Raw genomic sequence first — 23859 nt, forward strand, 5'->3', positions numbered from 1 at the left:
CCTCAGTCAAGTTCAGAAAAGACCCTTGTGGCTACAAAATGGGAGGGAGAAAGGCCACTGTGGGGAACTGGTTAGCCGGCCCCACTACTCATCCAGAGCCATCTCCTTGTTTGCTTACTTCCCTGCTCAGCCCGGGAACCCGTGGGTGCAGACTCGCTCTTTTTAAAATTCCTTTCATTTGTGCATTATGCTTCACAAGCTGGTAAGAACTTTATGTGCTCAGTACACTTTTTTTTTTTTTTTAATTGACCATGTATGGAGTGCCTACTGTTAAAGCAGACGCTAAGCTAGGTACCAGGGATATGGATGACCCAGGTGCTGTGCCTGCCCCAGTGGGCAGGCAAGTGACAAGAACACAGGTGCATGCCCGGAAGGTTCTGGAGCACGTCTGGTGGGATGCAGAAGGGCAAGCTTAGGTGGCAAAAGAGTGACTGATTTTTAAAATTTATTTTGAAAAAAATTGATGAGTGAAAATTGGATCTATCATGTACAACATGTTGCTTGGAACTCTGTGGAGATTGTGGGCTGGCTAAATCGAGCCAATTGACACATGTATTACGTCACATTTTTTTTTAATGGTAAGTACATTTAAAATCTAAGAGTTACTAATGTTTCCATGAGGACGGTAGTGGGTGACCAGAAAAGGTTTCAACAGCTCCTAACCTGAATATTCAGAGATAAGTGCTCGATTCCAAATAGGAAGCAGGCTCTGAGCACAGCAGAGGGGTAAGCATGGGGGTGTGCATTTAGTGAGAAAATGGCAGGCGGCAGGTGGTCCCGAGTCTAGTCGGGGAGACAATGCACAGAAGTCCGCACACCTGTGAGGTCAGGCACCTACTTGCCTGCACCATCACCACTACCTTCGAGGTCTGTGTCGGCACGAAGCTGCAGCTAGGAGCTGGAACTGGGCATTGAACCCACATACTCTGATGTAGGACATAGTGGTCCTCACTGGCGTGAAGAGAATACGTAATTTAACAGTAATAGAGATTTCAAGAGAGAAAGTGGGCAAGGGCATAGAAGACTCAGACAACACTATGCAACTGATGAGAAACCACGAACAGATGCCTGTGGAAACACTGACCAACAGAAAGTCCTGAGTGCTGGGATAAATGCCCACCCCTGTGGTAAATCTGAAATCAGCGTTAAGTCCTGCAACTCTTTCTTCCTTTTTCAAGAGTGTTTTGGCTATTCTGAATCTTTTGAATTCCTATATGAATTTTAGGATCAGTCTGCAAGGCAACAGTAATTTTGATAGGAAATGTGTTGAATTTGTTGATTAGCTTAGGGAGCATTGTCACCTTGACACTATTAAGTTTTAAATCCATAACTATGGAGAATTTATTTAGATATTCTTTAATTTCTTTCAACAATGTTTTATAATTTCCACTTTATAAATCTTGTATTTATTTGGTTAAATTTATTCTGAAGTATGTTATTTTTTATCCTTAGGTTGCTCTTTGATAGTGCTTCAAAATGCAGTTTTTTTTTAACTAATCTTTTTCTTGCAACCTTAAAAGAGTTTATTAACTGTTTATTAACCGTTATGATTTTTGGGGGGTTTCTTAGGATTTTCCATATTTAGAATCATATTCTCTGAGAACAGGGATAGTTTTACTTTTCTCTTTCCAATCTGGATAGCTTTTATTTATTTCCCTTGTCTATTTCCCTTTGATGGAACCTCCTTTATTTAATATGATGTTAGCTGTAGGGTTTTCTTAGATGCTGTTTATCAGATCGAGAACTTACCTCCTGTTCCTAGTATATTTTTTAATCAGAAAAGGATGTTGGATTTTGTCAAATAATTTTCTGCCTCTATTGAGATACTCATATGGTTTTTGTCCTTTATTAATACTATTTTTAATAATGTTAACTGATTTTCATATATTCAACTGGCCTTTCATTCTGGGATAAATGCTACTTGATAATGACATGTAATACTTTTTATATATTGCTGGAATCAGGTTGGTAGTATTTCACTGAAATGTTTGTATCTCTATGCATAAGAGATATTGGTCTGTTTTTCTTGTTCCGGGTACCAGGATATTATTGGACTCACAGAATGAGTTAGGAAGTATCCCTTATTCTTCTAGGTTTAAAAAGAATTTGTGAAGCTTTGGTGGTAATTACTCTGTATCCTAGGTAGATTTTACCAGTGAAGCCATCTGGTCCAGGGCTTTGTTTTGTGGGAATTTTTAACTGCTAATTTAACTTCTTGTTACAGTTCTAAAAACCTGTTGGTTATTAGAGTGTGTTGTTATTTCCATGTATTTGTGAACTCTCCAAATTTCCACCTATTATTGTTTGCTGATTTCATTCCATTGTGGTAAGAGAAGATACTTTATATGACTTTTTTTAAAATAAAAAATATTATTTTAAAATTTATTTGAGAAAGAGAAGGGGGAGCAATACAGAGTCAGAAAGAGACTGAGTGAGCACACCCATCCACTGGTGTGCTATCCAAATGACTGCAATAACTGGGGCTGGGCCAGCATGAAGCCAGGAACTGGCTTCAATCCAAGTCACCAACATAGGTGGCAGGGATCCAAGTACTTGAGCTATCATTTGTTGCCTCCTAAGGTGCATATTAGCAGGAAGCTGAATAGGGAGTGGAGCCAGTATGCAAACCTAGGCACTCCAATATGGGAGATGCAGGTATCTCAACTGATGGCTTAATTGCTATGCAAATGCCTTCCCTTATATGACTTCAATCCTTTTACATTTTCATTTATTTGAAAGGGGGAGGAGGGAAGGGAGAGAGAAGGAGGAGGGGATAGAGGGAGGGAGAGGGAAGGGGAGGGGGGAGGAGGAAGGGAAGGAGAGGGAAGGGGGAGGGGAGAGGGGGAGGGGGGAGGGGAAAGAGGAGGGGGAGGGAGAGAAAAGAAAGCAAGCACTTTTATCTGCTGGTTCACTCCTCAAATACCTGCAATAGTTGGGTCTGGGCCAGGCCAAAGTAGGAGCCTGGAACTCCATCTGGTTACCCTGAAGGTGGCAGGGACCCAAGCACTTGAACCAAAACTTGCTGCCTCCCAGAGTACATAATAGCTGGAAGCTGGATTGAAAGAGACTTGTTTATTGCCTAACATATAATCTATCACAGACAATGCTCCATGTGGTTGATTTTTGTTGGTAAGTGTTCCATAGGTGTTTGTTAGTTTCTAGTCAGTTTCACAGTGTTGTTTGAGTCTTCTATTTCCTTGTCCACTTTCTGTCTTGAAATCTCTAACTATTACTGTTAAACTATATATTCGCTTCAATTCTGTCAGTCTTCATGTATTTTGGCATCTGTTGTCAGATGCCTATATGTTTAGAATTGTTAAGTTTTCTTTGATTGGCCTGTGTGTCATTTCAGAATAACCTTTTTTGTCCAACAATTCTATCTTAAAGTCTGTTTTGTTTGATAATAGTATAGTGTAATTTCACCCTCATTTTGGTGGAGACTTTGTTGGAGTTATAATTCTTACTTGGAAAGTTTTCCTTTTAATCCCTTTAAAGGTGTCAAATTACTGCCTTCTAGTCTCTGTGAGGAATCAGCTGTTAATTTCATTGAGGACTCCTTGTACAGTTCCTAGGTTCTTTCCTGCTGCATTGAAGATTCACTTTGTCTTTCAGATGTTTGCTTATGATGTGTCCAAGTTTCAATTTCTTTGAGTTTGTCCTGCTAGAGTCCAGTACTTTGGATGTGTAGATTAGTCTATGTTTTTTTTTTTCTTTTTTCCTTTTTTTAAGGATTTATTTATTTGAAAGTCAGAGAGAGAGAGAGCTTCCATCCGTTGGTTCACTCCCCCAGGTAGCTTCAACAGTCAGGACTAGGCCAGGCCAAAACCAGAAACTCCATGCTGGTCTCCCACATGAGTGGCAGGGGCACAAGTACTCGGGCCATGTTCCACTGCCTTTTCAGGTGTGTGAGCAGGAAGCTGGATTGGAAGTGGAGTAGCCAGAACTTGAACTGGCCCTCTCTAGTGGGATGGCCACATCACAGTGGAGGATTAACCTGCTGCACCACAACACTGGCCCATAGTGTCTTCTTTTAATTTGGGAACTTTTTGTCATGATGTCTTCAAGTAATCTCACTATATGGGTTTGTTGAATGGTGTTCCACTGTCTTTGAGGTTCAGTTCATTTTTATTCCTTTTTCTCTCTGTACTTCAGACTGAATAATCTCAATTGACTTAGTTTTTTGATTCTTTTTTCAAATCTGCTTTTGAGCCCACTAAATGAATTTTTCATTTAGTTATTGTACTTTTCAACTCCAGAATTCTTATTTAAAAAAAAAAAAAAACACAGAATTTCCACTGGCTTACTAATGTTCTCTATCTGGTAAGATACTGTTTTCATACTTTAGTTTTTTAGAAATAGTTTCCTTTAGTTTTTTAACCTATTAAGTTACAGGGGTACTCCCAAAACGTTGTAGAAAATGGAATTAAAAGATGATTATTTCTGAGCATAAAATTATTTATTTATTTTTATTTAGTAAATATAAATTTCCAAAGTGCAGCTTATGGATTACAATGGCTCCCCCCCCCCCATAATTTCCCTCCCACTCGCACCCCTCCCATATCCTGCTCCCTCTCCCATTCCATTCACATCAAGATTCATTTTCAATTATCTTTATATACAGAAGCTTGATTTAGTATATATTAAGTAAAGATTTCATCAGTTTGCACCCACACAGAAACACAAAGTGTAAAAATACTGTTTCAGTACTAGTTACAGCATTACTTCACATTGGACAACACATTAAGGACAGATCCCACCTGAGAAGTAAGTACACAGTGACTCCTGTTGTTGACTTAACAATTTGACACTCTTGTTTATGGCGTCAGTAATCTCCCTAGGCTCTAGGCATGAGTTGCCAAGGCTATGGAAGCCGTTAGAGTTTGCCGACTTTGATCTTATTCCGATAGGGTCATAGTCAAAGTGGAAGTTCTCTCCTCCCTTCAGAGAAAGGTACCTCCTTCTTTGATGGCCCCATTCTTCCTACTGGGATCTCACTCGAAGAGACCTTTCATTTAGGCCTTCTTTTTTTTTTTTTCCCAGAGTGTCTTGGCTTTCCATGCCTAAAATACTCTTATGGGCTCTTCAGCCATATCCGAATGCCTTAAGGGCTGATTCTGAGGCCAGAGTTGAGCATAAAATTTTTGAAATCGGTGTGTGGTTTTGTCATAAAGGAATTTTCATGAACTTTTTGAATACTCCTCATATGCATAGTTTAAAAATATTTTTTGCACCAAAATAAACTTATCTTGTAATTCTATTCCCCATGAACCTTTTAATGTACACTCATTGGTGATTTACATAGTTATCTAGTAGTAGAAGTGTCGGACCTTCTCAGGGATAGTTTATATTTTATATTGACTGCTCTTTATTTTTAAACTGGGTTGTATGTTTCATGGTGATTTGTTGAAAGGTGGACATTTAAAGTAATAGAATGTGGCAACTCTAGAACTCGCATCCTTTCCTTCCCCGAGAGTTTATTGCTGGTGATTTGTTCAGTGACTTTCCTGAACTAATTCTGTAAAATATGTATTCTCTGGCATGCGTGGTCACTGAAGTACTCTGCTCAGCTTAGTGTTCGGTCTGGAGCCAGTCTGTCTCCGAGCCCTTACCGAAGGCCACTCTGTGTAGGTTTGAGCACACCTTCAACCATGTGGCAGGGATGTACAGCCTTGCCTTAGGGCTCACCTCCTTGTAGGGAGCGCTGAGGTCAGCCCGAGGTGAGGGACCAGGGCCTTCTCAAGCCCCTCCTGAACAGGGGCACAGTCTTGCTCATGCATTGGCTCTCCAGAGTCCCAGAAATCTTCTGTCAGTCAGACTGTCAGCGCCTCCTGAGGACATCTCATTCCCCAGCCTTTTCTTTTAAGTATTGTGGTCAGCTTCTTATTTGCTTCAACGATAATCATAGCCTTAGGCATCTACCAATTTAAACAGTCCCTGCTGACTTTTTTCCTCAGATGCCCCAGTGCACTGTTGTTTATAGTGCGTTCTGAGCCGGGCCAAATAAAGGCAGGCTTGTGAGGAGGTGTTCCCGGGCAAGTCAGATAGCAACAGTCCTCTGGCGGCAGGGCCTTTGGGAAGCTCCATGCCCCCTCTGCCCCTTGTCTGGTTGCGAAGCTGTGGATTTTCAAGACTACTGCGGATCTTTGGAAGGAATGATGGAGTTAGGGCAAGCAGAAACACCACAAAGCTTGTTTTTACAGATGTTCAGTAGTTTTAAAAATGATAAACATTTCTTGGCTTTTGTAAGCATTTGGTTTACTTCCCAAGTTGGGAAAAAGTTGATATTTACAACTTATGTTTTCATGGCTTTGTGGAGAAGTGATTGTGTGCAGCCCTCACTCCACCTTTCCCACTGATGCTCAGCCTTTTCCTTGAAACAAACAGCAACATTTTTCATTTATAATTTAAACAACATAATCCCACCAAACAAACACTCACAGGAATTCTGTTAAGTCTTAATCACCTAACACATCAGCTCTTTTTAAAATTTTTTGAGATAACTTTTAATTTACATTTTCATCAAGGACTTACTGGCTCTACTAAATAAATGAAGAGTTCAACAACCACAAAGTTAAAGAGGCTGTGGTCCAGCAGGGAAGTGGCATGGGCTATACACAATCATCGAAGGCAAAGAGTTCAACTTCACTCACATAAAGTAAATTTAAAAATAGTCACAAAATCATTAAAAATGTGGTAGTATAGAATTCCTACCAATCTGACAAATATTTAGAACCGATACACACAGGCATTTCTTTCTTTTTTTAAACTTTCGCTCTCTCATAGAAGAGAAAACATGCAGTATTTGTCTTTCTGTGTCTGGATTATTTCACTCAACATGATGTCTTCCACAGTTTCTCTTGTTTTTATAAAAATTTCATGTTCTGTTCTACTGCTATGAATAAATTTAGTACTGTCACAATCATAGGCTAGATTTATTCTCCTATTCTTTTGTTTTTATTTTGAAAAGCAGAGAGAGAGAAAGAGAGAGAAGTTTCCTTGATCCACTAGCTCACTTCCCACATGAGTGTAACAGCCGAGGCTGGGCCATGCCAAAGCCAGGAGCAAGGAACTCCATGTGGGTATCCCATGTGGGAGGCAGAGACCCAAGTCATTACACCGTTATCTGCTGCCTCCCAGGGTGTGTGCTAGCAGGAAGCTGGGTGGGCAGCAGAGCAGCCAGAACTCGAACCAGGCACTCTGATATGGGATGCAGGCGTCCCAAGTGAAGGTTTAGATGCTGTGCAAAATATTCACCCCCACAATGAACTCCTTTATAAATATTTATTTATTTCAAAGGCTGAGTGACAGAGGGAGGGAGAAGTGGGGGCAGGGGGAAGAATAGATCTGTCCTTTCGTTTGCTGGTTCACTCCCCAAATGGCTGCATCAGCTAGGGCTGGGCCAGGCTGAAGCCAGGAGTCGGGAACACCTCCAAGTCTCTCACATGGGTGGCAGCAACTCAAGGACTTGAACCATTATCCACTGCTTCCCAGGTACGTTGGCAGGGAGCTAGATCAGAAGCAGAGTAGCTGGGACTTGACCCTACACTCAGAAATGGGATATAGGAGTGCTGAGTGCAGCTTAACCTGCTGTGCCACAACATTGGCTGTTCCACATTCAACATTTTGTGATTAATATTCTATAAAGTTTATATGGCATAATAATTTCACCATCTTCTTGTTTTGATCATATAGGAGTTTTCAAGTTTACTAGTACTATGAATAATGTTACTTACACTAACAATATGTAGTTTATCCTTTCTTCAAGAAAATATTTCCTTAGAATAAATTCTGTATGATAAAGCTTAATATCAAAGCCACAAACATGTTATGCTTCAGTTACTTCCAAAAGAATTGCATGAGTTTATATTTTAATTAATAATATATGTACTTATTTATATCCCTATTCACATTGGCATTATTTTTAAATTAACTAATAAAATATTTAAAAAATATTAATGAGATTGAATCACTTTTATGTCTTCTTCCAGTTTAATGTGGATCATCCATTCTAATGGCCTTAAAAAGTGCTAGAGCTGTCCCATGAAGAGTGGTTGGTATTTTTTCACATCTGAAAAAATGAGATTGTTATACAGAATTATATCAACTTGAAGTCATTTATGAATTGTCTTCCTTAATATTAACATGTCTCTTGATCTCTGCCACAATTTTTAGAAGAACCGAGGGACATCTTTTGTTATTCCAGCAACAAAGCTACTTTTTCAATTTCTTAGAAGCTACTAATAGCATATCTTTCAGGTGATCCCAGAGAAACCCCCCCCCCCCCTTAATCCCAGCTACAATTTTTTTTTTTTTTGACAGGCAGAGTGGATAGTGAGAGAGAGAGACAGAGAGAAAGGTCTTCCTTTTGCCGTTGGTTCACCCTCCAATGGCTGGCGCACCATGCTGATCCGAAGCCAGGAGCTAGGTGCTTCTCCTGGTCTCCCATGCAGGTGCAGGGCCCAAGGACTTGGGCCATCCTCCACTGCCTTCCCGGGCCACAGCAGAGAGCTGGCCTGGAAGAGGGGCAACCAGGACAGAATCCGGCGCCCCTACCGGGACTAGAACCCGGTGTGCCGGCGCCGCAAGATTAGCCTATTGAGCCGCGGTGCTGGCCCCCAGCTACAATTTAAAGCATCAATGGCTTTTGTTGATATATTGGATTATGCACTGATTTTGAGGAAAGTATCTTTTGAATGTCACATGGTTGAGGCACAAGCAAGCTTTTAGAATGTGCCGCTTTACAAGTGGAGGATTTCTTATTTAGTGGTTGTGCAAAGGTAAAAGCCTGGAGTTGGTGACTTGCTGTAAATTCCACAGTACTGTTTTTTCTTACAACCTAATAATTTTTTTTGCTTTTTCCCAGTTTAAGGCCAATCCTCCTGCTGTGACTTTTGAACTATCTGGGGAGACAGATGGCGTGTTTCAGATCCAACCAGATGGACTTCTGTATTGTGTCCGGGCCCTGGACAGGGAAACGAGGGCTGTCCACAATCTCCAGGTGAGCTGGGACAGACAGAAGCATCTGACCCATCTTCTCTGTGCACCCTGGTCCTCTCTGTGCACTGGCGCCTTCGTCCCTGGCATCCCATTACAAATCCTAACAGTAATGGCTTGCCTTGCCAATCGCGTCTGTTTCTTACCAACTACAGAGGGCATGGCAAAGCACCCTCTTCTTTAGGCTTTTTGAACAGAGTAACCTAACTTTGATATCTTACTTATTTGGTTAATTAGTTATCTAGTTATTTATTTGGAAGGCAGAGTGGGAAGGAGAGCGACAGATATACATACACAGATCAAAATATCTTAATCTGCTGGTTCAGCGCCCGAATAACTTCAATAGCTGAGGTTGGGCCAGGCTGAAGCCAGAAGCCAGGAACCTCATCCAAGTCTTCCATGTGGGTGGCAGATATTCGGGTATTTGAGCCATTACCCTCTGCTTCTTTGGCACAATAACAGGGAGCTGGATCAGAAGCAGAGCAGTTGAGACTGAAACTGGCAATCCGATATGGGATGGGGGTGTCCCAGGCATCAGCTTAACTCACTATGCCACATTGCCTGCCCCCAAAATAACCTAATTTGCATTGCCATGACCCTCAGATGGCATTACTCAGAAATGCTGTCCTTATACTTGGGCACCTGGGTCAAAACCAAGCCAATACTTCACTGATACTTCACTGGGGTATACCTCCAGCTACTGCGTGGGCTCTGGACCCACAACACAGGCAGCGTTGGTGCTGACATTGGGCTCCTTTGGGCCTTGGGGGAAGCAGAAGGAGCCAGTGGTCAGAGGCCAACAAAAGAGATCCTTCTCCCTCTTTTTTCCCATTCATTTTCATGGTTTCCATCTGGATACCTAGGAATGGAGAGAGCTGCTTGTGAGAAAGAGGAAGTCAACAGCTGTCTGCCTGGCACCTTCTGCTGTGGGTGCAGCAGGGGGACCAGCATCGTGGCTCTGTAAGAGGACGGGGTGCTTCACAGTCTCAAGGGTCAGAGTGCTGTCATTTCCCTAACTCCAGACACTAGGAAGAGCATGTCCAGTGTCCAGCATGCCCAACGGCTGAAGAGCCACTGCCATGAACAGCCAGGCTTCACTGATAGGGCCCCTGTCTTACCAATTCCCAGTCTGGGCTTTTGTGGGTTCTTTTCGCCCTGAAGTCACCTGACCACTGGTTCTTTGAGCTCTACTCTCCTTCAAGCGGCTTTCGGGCCTGTGCTCTGGAGTCGAGTCTCACCAAGGTTGTTTGCTTTTCTTCCACGTCAGGTTGCAGCCCTGGACAGTCACGGAACCATTGTGGAGGGCCCAGTCCCCATCACCATAGAGGTGAAGGACATCAATGACAATCGGCCCATGTTTCTCCAGTCGAAGTACGAAGGCTCAGTGAGGGAGAACTCTCGCCCAGGTAATAGGCAGGTGCCTGGAGATATTAATGGAGAAATGGAAGGGTATTGGGTAGAAGGGTCTGATTTTTGTGGCTAACAGCCACAGCTATTGCTCATCAAAGCCTTTCTATCATTTAAATTTCACAGTGATCTTCTGGGAGTTGTTTTATTATCCCTATTGCTCGAGAGCAGGGTTTTTCAGCTTTGGCACCGCTGACATCTTAGGCTTGATACTTTTACTTTTCTTTGGAGCTGTCTGGTGCATGGGTATCTTGTAGGATATTTACCAGTGTCTCTGACCTCTACCTGCTAAATGTTAGTAGCAACCTCTTTCTCATCAAGTTGAGACAACAAGAATGTCTCCAGACATGTCTTTGAGTGGGGATTGGAGAAGCACAAAATCATCCACAGTTGAGAAAGTCTGTTCTAGGCTGAGATTTTTTTTTAAAGATTAATTTACTTATTTGAAAGAGAGAAGGAGAGGTAGAGAGAGAGGTCTTCCATCCGCTGGTTCACTCCCCAACTGGCCGCAACGGCTGGAGCTGCGCTGATCCAAAGCCAGGAGCCAGGAACTTTTTCCAGGTCTCCCATCTTCTACTGCTTTCCCAGGCTATAGCAGAGAGCTGGATTGGAAGTGGAGCAGTCAGGACTCGAACCAGCGCCCATATGGGATGCTGGCACTGCAGGTGGCAGCTTTACCTGCTACGCCACAACACCAGCCCCCAAGGTTGAGTTTTGAGACAACCTAGAGCTCCAGACCACTCTTGGAAGGTGAACTCACTCTCCCATGTTCTCTGAGGAACATACATAACCATTGTCTCTACTGGTACCCATGACTTTTCTTTGCTTGCATCCATCCCCCAGCCCTGGCTCATCCCTTCTCTGTGCTACGTCGGTCATCACTTCTACAAAAGCCCTCTGTCAGGGCATAATGCAGTAGACACCTGTACAGGAGCAGCACTTCACACAGAGCACACAACGAGAATGAGTGTTAGACTTCTTGAGTTCTCAGAGTCCTGATCATTTCCGTCAACTCACCATCAAGAATCTCTTTCTGCTGCTTCCTGTTTTCCTGCTCTCAGCTTTCAGTGTCCGTCTCCAGTAATGGAGGGGGAAGCGAATCCTCCCACTTTATTACATGGAATAATTTCCCCATCCCGGCCCCTGAATTTGCTTGCAAAAGTCCCACTCCCAGGGTCTTTTGTACAGAAATCCTCCAGGCTTTCCCTCTGTCTCCTTACCAACGAGATCTTCTTGAGAAATGGTTCTCACACTTTTTGGTGTCAGCACTGCTATATGCTCTGAAAATTATTGAGTGCTGCCCAGGACTCTTAGAGAGATTATATCCAGTGGTACTCTGGTAAATGTTTAATAGTTGCCCTTCTGGGGGTGGGAAAGCCCCGATTTGTGCCCTTTGCATCATATAAATCATCCCACTACCCGTTCTATTACCAATATGTTAAAAATTCATTCACAAAATTTCTGAAAAGTCAATAGTTGGCTCTGATGAGCTGATCCCAGTACCTGCTGGTTGTATCTATCAATATTTACTGTATTAGAAATTTAATATTTTGGCCGGCGCCGTGGCCTAATAGGCTAATCCTCTGCCTTGCAGCGCCGGCACACCGGGTTCTAGTCCCGGTTGGGGAGCCAGATTCTATCCCGGTTGCCCCTCTTCCAGGCCAGCTCTCTGCTATGGCCTGGGAAGGCAGTGGAGGATGGCCCAAGTGCTTGGGCCCTGTACCCTGTGGGAGACCAGGAGAAGCACCTGGCTCCTGGCTTCGGATCAGCACAATGCGCCGGCCGCAGCGGCCATTGGAGGGTGAACCAACGGCAAAAAGGAAGACCTTTCTCTCTGTGTCTCTCTCACTATCCACTCTGCCTGTCAAAAAAAAAAAAAAAGAAATTTAATATTTATTAATTCCTTTAAGAGTATTAATCACTATTTTTGTAAGAAGAATGGCATTGTTTTAATCTTTGCAAATTTCTTTAATGTCTGGATCAATAGAAAACCATTGGCTTCTCATATCTTTTCTGCATTCATTCTGTGCCACATGCTATTTTGGTTGAAGCATGTGAAGAAAAATTAGCCTCATGGAGCAGACACGCTGTGCAGTTGAGAAAGAGGGAACTATTTTGATAGGGTTTCTGGTAACTGTGAACATTCTTTGATACTACCCCAAAACTCATCAAGTGGTAGTTTCCTAATGATTAGTTGCAATGTGAAATCTGAAAACGTATCCATGACATATTTTGTGCTCCTTTATACTAACAACCATTAAATTATCTTGCACTTTGAGTGGGTCTTTTGTACATGCATGTTTTTTAATTCCATAAGCCCCTTGAAATAGTCTCAGGGATTCCCATGGGACCCTGGGCCACACTTTGAGGAACCCTATTCTGGATGAGGGGAGTAGAATAAAGGTTAATTTTCCCACTGACATGAATTATGGAACTTTACCCTATTTTACACCTGATTCTTAGAGGCGGAAGTGGCTGTGGTTGATTTGGGTTTTAATTACTCTCTGTGTTCTTTCTGGGTATGTTTTGTTCATCAGGAAAGCCCTTCATGTATGTCAATGCTACAGACCTGGATGATCCTACTACTCCCAATGGTCAGCTTTTCTATCAGATTGCCATCCAGCTTCCCAAGGTCAATGATGTCATGTACTTTCAGATCAACAACAAAACGGGGGCGATATCACTTACCCTGCAAGGTAAGGCAAGCGAGGCTCTCACAGGACTGTCAGGATTGTAGAATGGGACTTGGAGCTGTGGCCTTCAGAGTCATTTTCTGTTTTCTTCCCCCTCTACTTCCCACAGGAGCTAAGGAACTGGATCCTGCTAAGAATCCTTCCTACAAACTGATGGTCTCAGTGAAGGACATGGGAGGCCAGAGTGACAATTCCTTCAGTGACACCGCATCTGTGGACATTCTGGTGAAGGAGAATATTTGGAAAGCACCACCACCCGTGACGATTGTAGAAAACTCCACGGAGCCTCACCCCTTCAAAATCACTCAGGTAGTACCAAAATCACAGCTAGAACCTACTAGATAAATGGCCTTACTTTGTAGAGATTCACCCTCATGGTCTTCTTTGACACATTTATTAGACATCTTTTTGTGTGACATAATCATAAAGCAAGTTCGATAGTCTCTGGTCCTGAGTCTCTGAAGTTCACCATCATGGACAGAAAACTTGGATTCAGCTTTCAGAGAGAATTTCACTCACTGTCACCTTAAAATTGGTAATAGAGATATTTGTTGTTCCCAGACAGTACTGTGGGATGTGATTCTCTTAGAGCAGGTTGTGTATGGTGCACACATCATATACATGTACATGGTTTGAATCTGGGATTACAAATGTTTTTGAAGGCCTGCTTTTCAGTTTTGTGGGAAAAATCTTCACCAATGGAGACACCCCATTGGAGGCTGAGAGATAGAGGTGGCACTTACCAAGGGTTAAAGGAGTCACAGTAGGCAGCCTTTACCTTGGAGACACCCTTCTTCCATCTCCTGTGTGTACCTCTCCCCATTTCCATTCAAATTCTCCTCCTTACTCCCTTCCCAACCTTAGCTTCTAGAAATCCGCTCTGGACTTCACACAGAGCTAATATTTTCTGGAAGCTCAGGAGGTTCCTGGGCATGAAAAGCCGTGGGTTAGTGGGAGAGCCCTGGATTTGGGAGCAGATGATCAAAACCATGTTCTTTGTCCATCATTTTAATGGTTGATTATAAACAAGTAGTGTAACATTCTGAATCATAATTTCTCATCAGGAAAATGGGAATAATAACACTTCTCATGTTTGTTGTGAAGACTCAGTGAGGTAGTATCTGTGAAAATGGATAAAAAGTATTATAATATTATAAACAGGCACCAGTGTATCATTTCCCTAAGATGAAAATAATGATGCTATTATTTTTAAAGCACTCTGGAATGGCCCATTCAGTCATATCTTTTGCCTAACCTAAAGGACTTTTATTTACTGAATGTTGGATTAATTGAATTTACAGTTACATTTATTTTTTTTAAAAAAGATGAATGAATGCAAGGATTGTTTTGCCATAAAAGAGAGCAAGTCAACAATTGTTACCATGAGAATTTTAGATTGGGGCCTGAATTAGAGTTTTCCTATTTATTATTCAGGTTATTCCCATAGAAATGTACAAGTGCTAGAAAGAACTCCAGGCTTAGTTGATTTGGGGACTGTCAAAGAAGAGAAACTCTGGGGATGCCACCTGCAATTTTCAGGGCTGGAGAAAGTGCTTTGTGTGCTCTGAAGCCATGAAGAAGGGTGGCGGGGCACCGTTCAAGAAAGCCCAGCGCAGGCTGAGTTTTTAGGCCACAGGGGCGCTCGCTTTAGAAGGAAGAGCTTTGGCATGGACAGTGGGTGGTGCTGCAATAGCTGGCAATGGACAAAAAGTGGTTCCCTTGCTACTTTCCCAAGCTACTCTGAGAGAATGTTTTTTTCTTGATGTTTATTTACTTGAAAGGCAAAGCAACAGAGAGAGAGAGAGAGAGAGAGAGAGAGAGAGAGAGAGATCTCCCATCTGCTGGTTCACTCACCAAATGGCTATAGCAATCAGGGCTGGGCCAGGCGGAGGCCAGAGCCAGAGATACCATCTGGGTCTCTCACATGGGAGGCAGAGACTCAAGTACTTGAGCCATCACTTGCTGCCTCTCAGGGTGTGCATTAGCAGGAAGCTGGATTGACAGCAGTGTAGCTGGAACCTGAAGCCAGGCATTACAATATAGGGTGCAGGTACCCCGAGTGGCAGCTTAACTCTGTGCCACGACACACACTCCATGAGAGAACAGTTTAGTATGGAAACCTTGACTAGCTCTAGGGCCTTGGGCAGATCGATTGCATTTGTGAGTGTGTGTGTGTGCACGCCCGAGTTTCCTCATTTGTAAAATGGGAATAATAGTAATTGTATAGGACTGTGCGAGGATTACATGAGATAATATATCAACATGTTTAGAATTATGTTTGGCATGTGGTAAACTCTTAATAAAAGTTAATATTAGTATTAGAATATCAGAGACATCAGGCTCTGTACAGCCAGTAGACTGGTCTTAAAACTGAGATTATTTATTTTTATCAAGTTTTTTGCGAAGCAACTCTAGGAGTTTGCAGTTTTTCTTATCCCTGAAGATTTTTTTTTTAACTTGAAATCCATATATAGGTTTTTATAATACACATTTTCAGTAAGTTTTTTTTTTAAGATTTATTATTTATTTGAAAGAGTTACACAGAAGGAGAGGGAGGGAGGGAAAGAGAGAGAGAGAGAGAGGGAGGGCAGTCTGTCGGTCTGTCTTCCATCCACTGGTTCATTCCCCAATTAGCTGCAATGGCCAGGGCTGCACCGATCCAAAGCCAGGAGCTTCTTCTGGGTCTGCAATGTGAATGTGGGGGCCCAAGGACTTGGCTATCTTCTACTGCTTTCCCAGACCATAGCAGAGAGCTGGATTGGAAATGGAGCAGATGGGGCTCAAACTGGCATCCAAATGGGATGCTGGCACTGCAGGCGGCGGCTTTACCTGCTATGCCACAGTGCTGGTCCCATCCCTGAAGTTTTTAACACTGAAGATTCCGGGGACAGGATGGGCCTTCCTTGTGTGCCATTTGTCCTAATTTGAATAGTAGTATGGAGAGTTCAAAGGTCTCTCATTCCTCTTCATTGGTGAATTTCAAAGCTCATCATACATCACAGCTTCTTTCTCAGCCAATGCTTGCTACAAAGTCCATTTTGTTTCCTAAATTGACATTTCACGGATATGAATCCTTCAGGGTCAGACTTCCAAATGCAAACAACCCATAGACTCCTGAGAGGATTTGAGAAGACAAATTCCGTTGCTGTGGTTTTCTTGAGTACTGTCATTTTTTAAAGTCTTATTTTTAGGTTGAAAGTGAAAAACGTGGTTTTGTTGTTTCAAGAAACCGCCAACTTATAAACCAGGTTGTCAGAAACTGCAAATGGAGAACCAGAAGATTGCTCACTTCCTTTCCAGTGTTCGTGATCCAAATGTCTCTCATTCCATCCATTTTCGGCCCTGTAGGTGCAGTGGAATGACCCAGGTGCACAGTATGCCCTAGTGGAGAAGGAGAAGCTGCCGAGATTCCCATTTTCTGTTGACCAGGAAGGAGACATTTACGTGATGCAGCCCTTGGACCGAGAAGAAAAGGACTCGGTGAGTAACAGAGGAAGAGTAGCAAAGGCGATGAGGAAAAGTCCGATGGCCGCCTGCACTTGAGAGAAAATGGATTTTACTTTAAAAATAGAAAGAAAAAAAATGTTTTCTACACCCCATCATATCATTGGCTCTCAGAGGCACAATCATTTGGCATTTCCCCACAAATCCAACCCATTTCACTTTAGTCTTATTTCCTATTTGTAACTAAATTGAAAATAAGGGACCTCCCGATATAGAAATGAAAAGACTCTTTTCTCTGCCTTTTGAAGGGGCTAGTGAAGGAGTCTTGTCTTAACCCCGACCTTCCTGTTTCAGTATGTTTTTTATGCAGTTGCAAAGGATGAGGATGGAAAACCACTTGCATACCCACTGGAAATTTATGTGACTGTTGAAGACATCAATGATAATCCACCTACGTGTCCATCTGCACTGACTGTATTTGAGGTCCAGGAGAATGAAAGATTGGGTAAGAAATGAGCTATTCAGTGCCGTGTAACTTCCTCCCTGTGTTAACTTTGCAACCCCTTCTCTCTGTTGGCTAAAATGTGGGTAGGTAAACCTAATTGGGGTCATAGAAAATGTTGAACCCAACTTAGGAGTCATGGAGGTACAGTATTTTGGATCAAAAAGCACTTGGGTAGAATTCTTTTTAAAAAAGTTTGTATTTATTTATTTATTTGGAAGACACAGAGAGAGAGATCTCCCATCTGTTAGTTTACTCCTCAAATACTCAATATCCAGGGCTGGCCAGGTCAAAATCAGGAGCCTGAAATATAATCAGGGTCTCCCATGCAGACGGCAGGGACCCAAGTACCTGGACCATCGTATGCTGTCTCCAAGGCACATTAGCAGGAAGCTGGAAAAGGGAGTGGAGCCAGGGCTGCAACCCAGGTACTCTGATTTAGGATACGGGTGTATCAAGTGCATCTTAATCACTAAACTCCTGTCTTTCTTCCTCCTCTTCCTCCTCCTCCTTCCTCTTCCTCCCTTCTCCCTTCCTCTCCTCTCCTTTCACCCATTACTCCTCTTAGTCTTTTAAAATTTTTATTGAAACATGCCTATATTTGGGCATAGGGTTTTTAAAGAGGTAACTAAGGTAAAGTGAGGTCCTTACCAGGGGCCCTAATCCCAAATGACGAGTGTCCTCTTAGAAGGGGAGATGTGGACCCAGTGAGGTGCAGAGGGAGGAGGATATGAAGCCCTGGGAAGAGAAGAGAGCCAGCTTCGAGCCAAGGAGAGAGGCTTCCGAAGACACGAACCCAAGCAACACTTTGACCTCAGACTGTCAGCCTGCAGAACTGGAAGAAAATGAATTTCCATGGTTGAAGTCACTCAGTTCATGACACTTTATGGCAGCCTTAGCAAAGTGATACGCTACAGTGTTTGACCCACGACACCATGGAAAGGGTCACGGGGCCGAAGTAAATCTGAGAGCCTGTGTCTGCTCCTCGGAGTTATTTATGGGATTTTCTAGGAACCTATTTATCCAGCAAAGCCTTTTGAAAAGTAAGAGATTGCATAGAGCCTGTAATGAGTGCATTCTCTCTCTTGTTCTCCATAGGCAGCAATATTGGGACACTGACTGCCCAAGACAGGGATAAGGAAAACACCCCCAGCAGCTTGTTAATGTACCGGATTGTGGAGCAAGTCCCCAAAATTCCTGTAGATGAACTCTTCCTGGTTGAAAAATTTGAGGGGAAGTTCCAGTTAGGTAAACAGTCCTTGAAGAAGCAAGATACTCCTCAGTACAATTTAACGGTAGAAGTATCCGACCAAGGTTAGTATTGGAGCTGCTGCCGTGAGTATACAAAACTGCTTCCCTTCTAGTTCTTCTCTGTTAGGATGCTCTGATCCCTGGATATGTGAGACTTGGAGGAGGAGGCCAGCTCCAGTTCTTTGCTTTCCTTGTGAACTACATGCACGCAGAGGTGGCCAATTCTGTACCATAAAGGTCAATGATGTGGCTCAGGCAACACCGTTGCATTGGCTGGGTCCTCTGAAAAGCAGGTGCCAAGAGGGCATTAGAGTTATAAGGATTTTACTAGGTAGATGCCTTTGAGAAAAAATGGGGAGGAGGGTACACAGAGAGGGCTGGGTGAGCCCGTAGACCATAATACAAGCCTGACCCTGAGCGAAGGAGAGAGTGGGGAAGGAAGCTGGTAGGAATGTCCTGGACCCCTGGGAAGTCTATCGAAAGATTGTCGTGGTGGTCAGGGAGTCCAACACGGGCTATCACAGGAGTCTGTTTTCTCTGCCAGTGGGCCTACCGTGGTATCACTGCTGTGCTCAGCCGCTGGCTGTGGGCGTCCCAAGGAAGTGAGGTCCCAGTGCAACTGCAGCGTTGGATTTCAGAGCACAGCCATGGGGCTGTCATCAATTCATATTCCAGTTGTAGAGGTCTGCACATTCTTTTGTTCTGAGAGGTAGAGTTAGACAGAGGGAGAGGCAGATAGAAAGGTCTTCCTTCCATTGGTTCACTCCCCAAATGGCTAAAATGGCCAGAGCTGTGCTGATCCAGAGCCAAGAGCTTCTTCCAGGTCTCCCATGTGGGTGCAGGGGCCCAGGGATTTGGGCCTTCTTCTACTGCTTTCCCAGGCCATAGCAGAGAACTGGATCAGAAGTAGAGCAGCCGCAACTTGAACCAGTTATGGGATGCTGGCACCGCAGGCAGAGGATTAACCTACTGTAGCACAGCGTCAGCTCCCTGCACATTCCACGCTCATAAGTAGGAAAATCATTATATTTCCCAATTTTTCCTTTTGGACCGCTGTATGAAGGTGGAGGAGTAGTGCATCTTTTGGGGAAGTTCTGTCTTCTCCTGTGTGCTTCCAGTTGACAGTTTGATGACATCACCAGACTTAATTCCTCACTTCAGAGCAGGTGGTTTTTAATATTGGTTGGGTCACAAGACCCTTTAAGAATCTGATGAAAACCATGTTTTCTCAAACAGTTGCTCACTGTGTTAGACAAAAGTGCATGGATACATAAAAATATACTTATCTAGAGAGAGTGAGAGAGAGAGTGAGTCATTTACAGGGCACTCAGATGAGTGTAGATGCTCAAGAACCCTTCCTTGAGTTAACTAGCACTCGATCAAAAATTACCAAATAATGTAGTAATTGTTGTACTGCGAGTCACAGATTGTGTAGAGATAAAGAAGAAAAGAAAGAACATGATTTCACACTGGGCTTCACACTTATCTCCTTTGCATGGATGTTCATATGCTGGGAGAACCAGTGTTTAGCAGGCCCCCAGAGCAGAACATTTGAAAGCCAACAGCCTGACAAATATTGAGGTTCCAATGTTTGTCTCACGTTGTGTTGAGGTGCAGCAGAAGTTACTATAATACATCAACCTTATCTATGATGAACTAAGAATTTCACACATTAGCCATCCATTCTTTCAGCAAACAGCCATTGAGCATTTACTCTGAGGCACCAGGCAGGTTACTGGGATATACAGATGAGTAGGACCCAAGGTTTGTCCTGAAGGGCCCTCAGGAAAGAAGGGTAATTCTGATGGAGGAGAGGGACAAGTGAATCAATACATTTCAAGGGACACGTCCTACATAGCCCATGAAGGAAATGAGGAACTCAGTGGAGAGACAGAGCTATGGCTTTATGGAAGGTGTCACTGCGGAGTCTTGGAAGATTGTGAAAAGTGAAAAATCTGTGTAGGGCTTATGGTGGGAGCAGCAATCCCACACGCTAATGCTGGGAGACCTGAAGCAGTTCAAAGTGATAAGAGCATAAAATAGAAATTAGATTATAAATTGCTTATGTTCATAAGTGCTACTATAGAAAATTGGACCAGATTATAAAACTTATATATAAGTGTATATGTTGATGGAATGAAACACTTAATTGTACACTACAGAAAACTAGAGACTAGGCTATCATTAACATGGCTTTACATAAAAATCAAGGAGGGCCTGTTACCTAAAAAGTGTGCTGTTGGCCCACACAAGGTTTGAGCGGAGCATTGAGTCCGTGAGTTCAGGGCCTGTGACCACCCCAGTCTTCAGTCATGTGTGTGTCTCCACATATTCTGGAAGCTGGACCCAACTTGAACCAGTAGCTGCTTGCTGATCATTTGATCAGTGCCCAGCATCATATCTGATGTTTGGATCACAAGGTCTCGGGTTAGACTATCTGAGTATCTCAGATCCCTGCAGGAATGGGATGGGTTTTGCAAAAGGTACCAAAAAGAATCTGAAGAAAGGATTATTTGTTAAGGTTGTAAGGTTCTAGGCAGGGTCAAGGGAAACCAACAGGAGGTATGAGGCAGGGTGGGGAGCCCACAGCATCAAGGGAAGGGAGCAAAGGCATGTGTCTGTAGCCATGGAAGAGGGGGACCCCCCAGCCACGTGACTCCTGCCCTTCCTCAGTGTCCTGCCAGGGCCTCCCGATGGCAGAACCCAACTCTTACCCAGAGGGGATGGCATCCGCTGGTGTAGGTGGTGAGGTCAGCCTCCTGGGGCACGGAGCAGGGCGAGGAGTGGCAGTGGTGGAAAGTGCACAGGGTTTGAGTCCTGGCGCCCTCGCTAGCTGTGTGACCTTAGGCAGTTACTTACCTTCTCCATCTCCGGGAGGCTCCATCTGTCACATAAGTGGAACAATAACAGTATCTTGGTCAGGACGTGATTCTGAAGGTAAACAACACAGGTAAAGCACTCAATCCAGGGCCTGGCACATAGGTGCCACTCATCATTGTTATGAGGAGAGCCTCGATTCTGTTATTGTGTACATTTTGTAGACAAACTGAGGTCACAGACACTGCGCAGCACATCCAAGCTCTCACATATCTGATAGCCAGAATCTCTAAGCCCCGAGTCCTGGCCATCATGCAGTACAGTTTGCTGTGGTCATAACAGTGGCAACCACAACCGAGAACCTGCCATCTTCTTGCTTGTGCTGGCTCTCTCCCCAGGCATTGCACACCCACCTGGCCTCCATGCTCGTCTCAGATCTGGGGTCAACCTGCTGTATCTGAGTCGGTCTTTGAACAGTCAAACCTGCCCCTAAAAGCCTGGGCTGTTTCCCAGGGTCCCATGGTGGCCCCTTAGCCTCCTTTAGGAGAAGGTAATTGTTCCACTTCCTCTCTTCTTAAAGAGGGGAGGGGGCTAGTAACCCTGAATCTCCCCATCAAAGAGCCAGACCAGATGTAGGATGGCTGTATTCAGAAAAGGAAAAACATTCGCTGGAATGCCCAGGGAAGCATTTCTGGCAGGGTAGTTCTGTAGTGGATTTTGAAGACTATATGCGTTGCACTAGTCAGAAGGAGAGAGACTCCTTCACAAAAAAAGTGGCCATCCTGCTCAGGAACAACCCTTCCCTGGGATGCAGGCAGGAGGAGAGCAATGGGGAGCCCAGGGAAACTTTTCTCCAGTCTTTCTTCAGCCCCCGCCTCCACCTTGGTGACCTGCTTGTGGTGAGTGCAGGTGAGGAGCAGAGAAATCTCTTTCCATGTAAATTACAAATCAGTTGCAATAATTGTGGCACTAGCTGTTATTTCACTTGTCATTTTTCTTGTAGATTTCTGATCTTAATGCATGATTTTCAGTGAAAACTTCTGTGATGTGACTTTGGTTTTCAGATTTCAAGACCCTCTGTCTTGTGCAAATCAACGTTATTGATATCAATGATCAGATCCCCATCTTTGAAAAGTCAGATGTGAGTAGTTGTCACTGTTCATTTTTTCTTTCCTTTGTTTATATTATACTTGACCCTGACTTCTGGGATAAAGACAGATAAATTTCCAGGGGGAAAATGCCAGACTTAACACACAGCCTTGGTTAGTACACCAATAACAAACCCGGATACCATCTTCAGTGCAAATCTCCAGGGAAAGTAATATTTACTGTTATTGTATCTGGGAACAACTGTTTATAAATTCCTGCCAGCCTTCATTTATTCCAAGGGCTGCTTAAAAGCTACAGCCACAATCTTTGTCAAATGGAAGGGAATTGAATAGCTACTTGTAGTTTGTCACTACCTATTTTGTGTGTGTTAGGGTAATAAATAGATTACTGCTAAGTCTTAAACAGCATTTTTTGGCCAAAAATTTAGGATTTGGAATATCAGCAAGTGAAAGTTATTTTGTAATAATGGAGTAAGAGCAAAAGAGAAGAAATAAATGAATCTCTGGCTTGAGCCAAAGGAAAAAAAATGTGCTGTGACATTTGCAAGAATCGGGAGAAGTGGGCATAATAAGAAGGTTATTTAGAACATCAAGAAAAATGCAGGTTACTCTTTCCTTGTTGGTGAAATGGGCTTAAGACTTGGTGATGGCGTTGTCACTGCTTCCCTGAATAGAGATGGCTCTGTTTATTTGCAAGGAGAGAGAAGCCCATTTGACTGGGTTGTTAGGTCACGTTCGAAGCAGTTATGGGCCAGCCAGAGCCCTGCGATGATGTTCATAAATCTAAACAGGGACAAGGCTGTGACAAAGAAGGGAATTGATTTCTGAGGAGGCTCAGGGAGGTAAGGGGTGTGACTGGATGTTATCTTGTAGAACAGTCACTGGAAGTAGATCTTTGTAAAAATTAAGAGTGGGGATAGGAGAGGGAGGAGGAAAAAGGGAGGGAGGGTAGGGTAGGAAGTATCACTATGTTCCTAAATTTGTATATATGAAATACATGAAACTTGGACAACTTAAATAAAATTTTTTAAAAGGTGACTGTGATTAAGCAAGCAGGACTTAAAGGACCTGTTTCTTCTTAGCCTCCGTTTTTGTGGGCATCTCGTCTCTTCCTAGTGTCATAATTTCTCTGTATTTCATCTAGATGGCACTTTTTAGATTGAGGGCTGGAAGCTTGCTTTGGGAGTCTTGGGCATAATGAGAAGTGCAAATCTGGCTATAGAGAGGGTGAGCTTGCCTCTGTCACTACCATGGTCCTCTCTCGAGCCTCCCTGTTGCCATCTTTAAGATATGATGCCAAGAGAGCTGACCTGGGGAACTTGTAGGGGGAGTGGGAGATGTTCTATGCCAGGGTTTTAGGAGTTGAATAATGATGGCATTGAATTCTAACTCTGTGATTCACCGGCTGTGTGATCCTGGGTTTAACCTCTCCAATTCTTTGCTCCTTTGTTAAATGGAGATAATATATGCAAATTAATGGTAAAGCTAGTCTTCAAACAGTACTTTATACTTTGGTGTCTGTGTGGGTGCAATCTGTTGAAATCTTTACTTAATGCTAAGTTGATCTTCTGTATGTAAAGATAATTAAGAAATGAATCTTAATGAAGAATGGGATGGGAGAGGGAGCAGGAGATAGGATGGT

At 43.4% G+C, this 23859-nt stretch overlaps 1 protein-coding gene across 2 annotated transcripts in view; it reads left to right on the forward strand.

The window, feature by feature from the left end:
• CDH17 (cadherin 17) overlaps positions 1-23859 on the forward strand; it is a 78096-nt gene that overhangs the window by 26177 nt on the left and 28060 nt on the right. The window contains exons 4-11 of one of the 2 annotated variants that reach the window (XM_062189503.1): positions 8864-8998; positions 10262-10400; positions 12939-13097; positions 13204-13403; positions 16443-16574; positions 16893-17043; positions 18139-18354; positions 22173-22249. In XM_062189503.1, coding sequence (XP_062045487.1) covers positions 8864-8998; positions 10262-10400; positions 12939-13097; positions 13204-13403; positions 16443-16574; positions 16893-17043; positions 18139-18354; positions 22173-22249 — 1209 coding nt within the window. Of the gene's footprint in view, positions 1-8863; positions 8999-10261; positions 10401-12938; positions 13098-13203; positions 13404-16442; positions 16575-16892; positions 17044-18138; positions 18355-22172; positions 22250-23859 lie in introns of those variants that run through there. The other variant, XM_062189504.1, reaches the window with a different exon arrangement.

The sequence above is a fragment of the Lepus europaeus genome, chromosome 4 (genome assembly GCF_033115175.1).
Source record: "Lepus europaeus isolate LE1 chromosome 4, mLepTim1.pri, whole genome shotgun sequence".
NCBI lineage: Eukaryota > Metazoa > Chordata > Mammalia > Lagomorpha > Leporidae > Lepus > Lepus europaeus.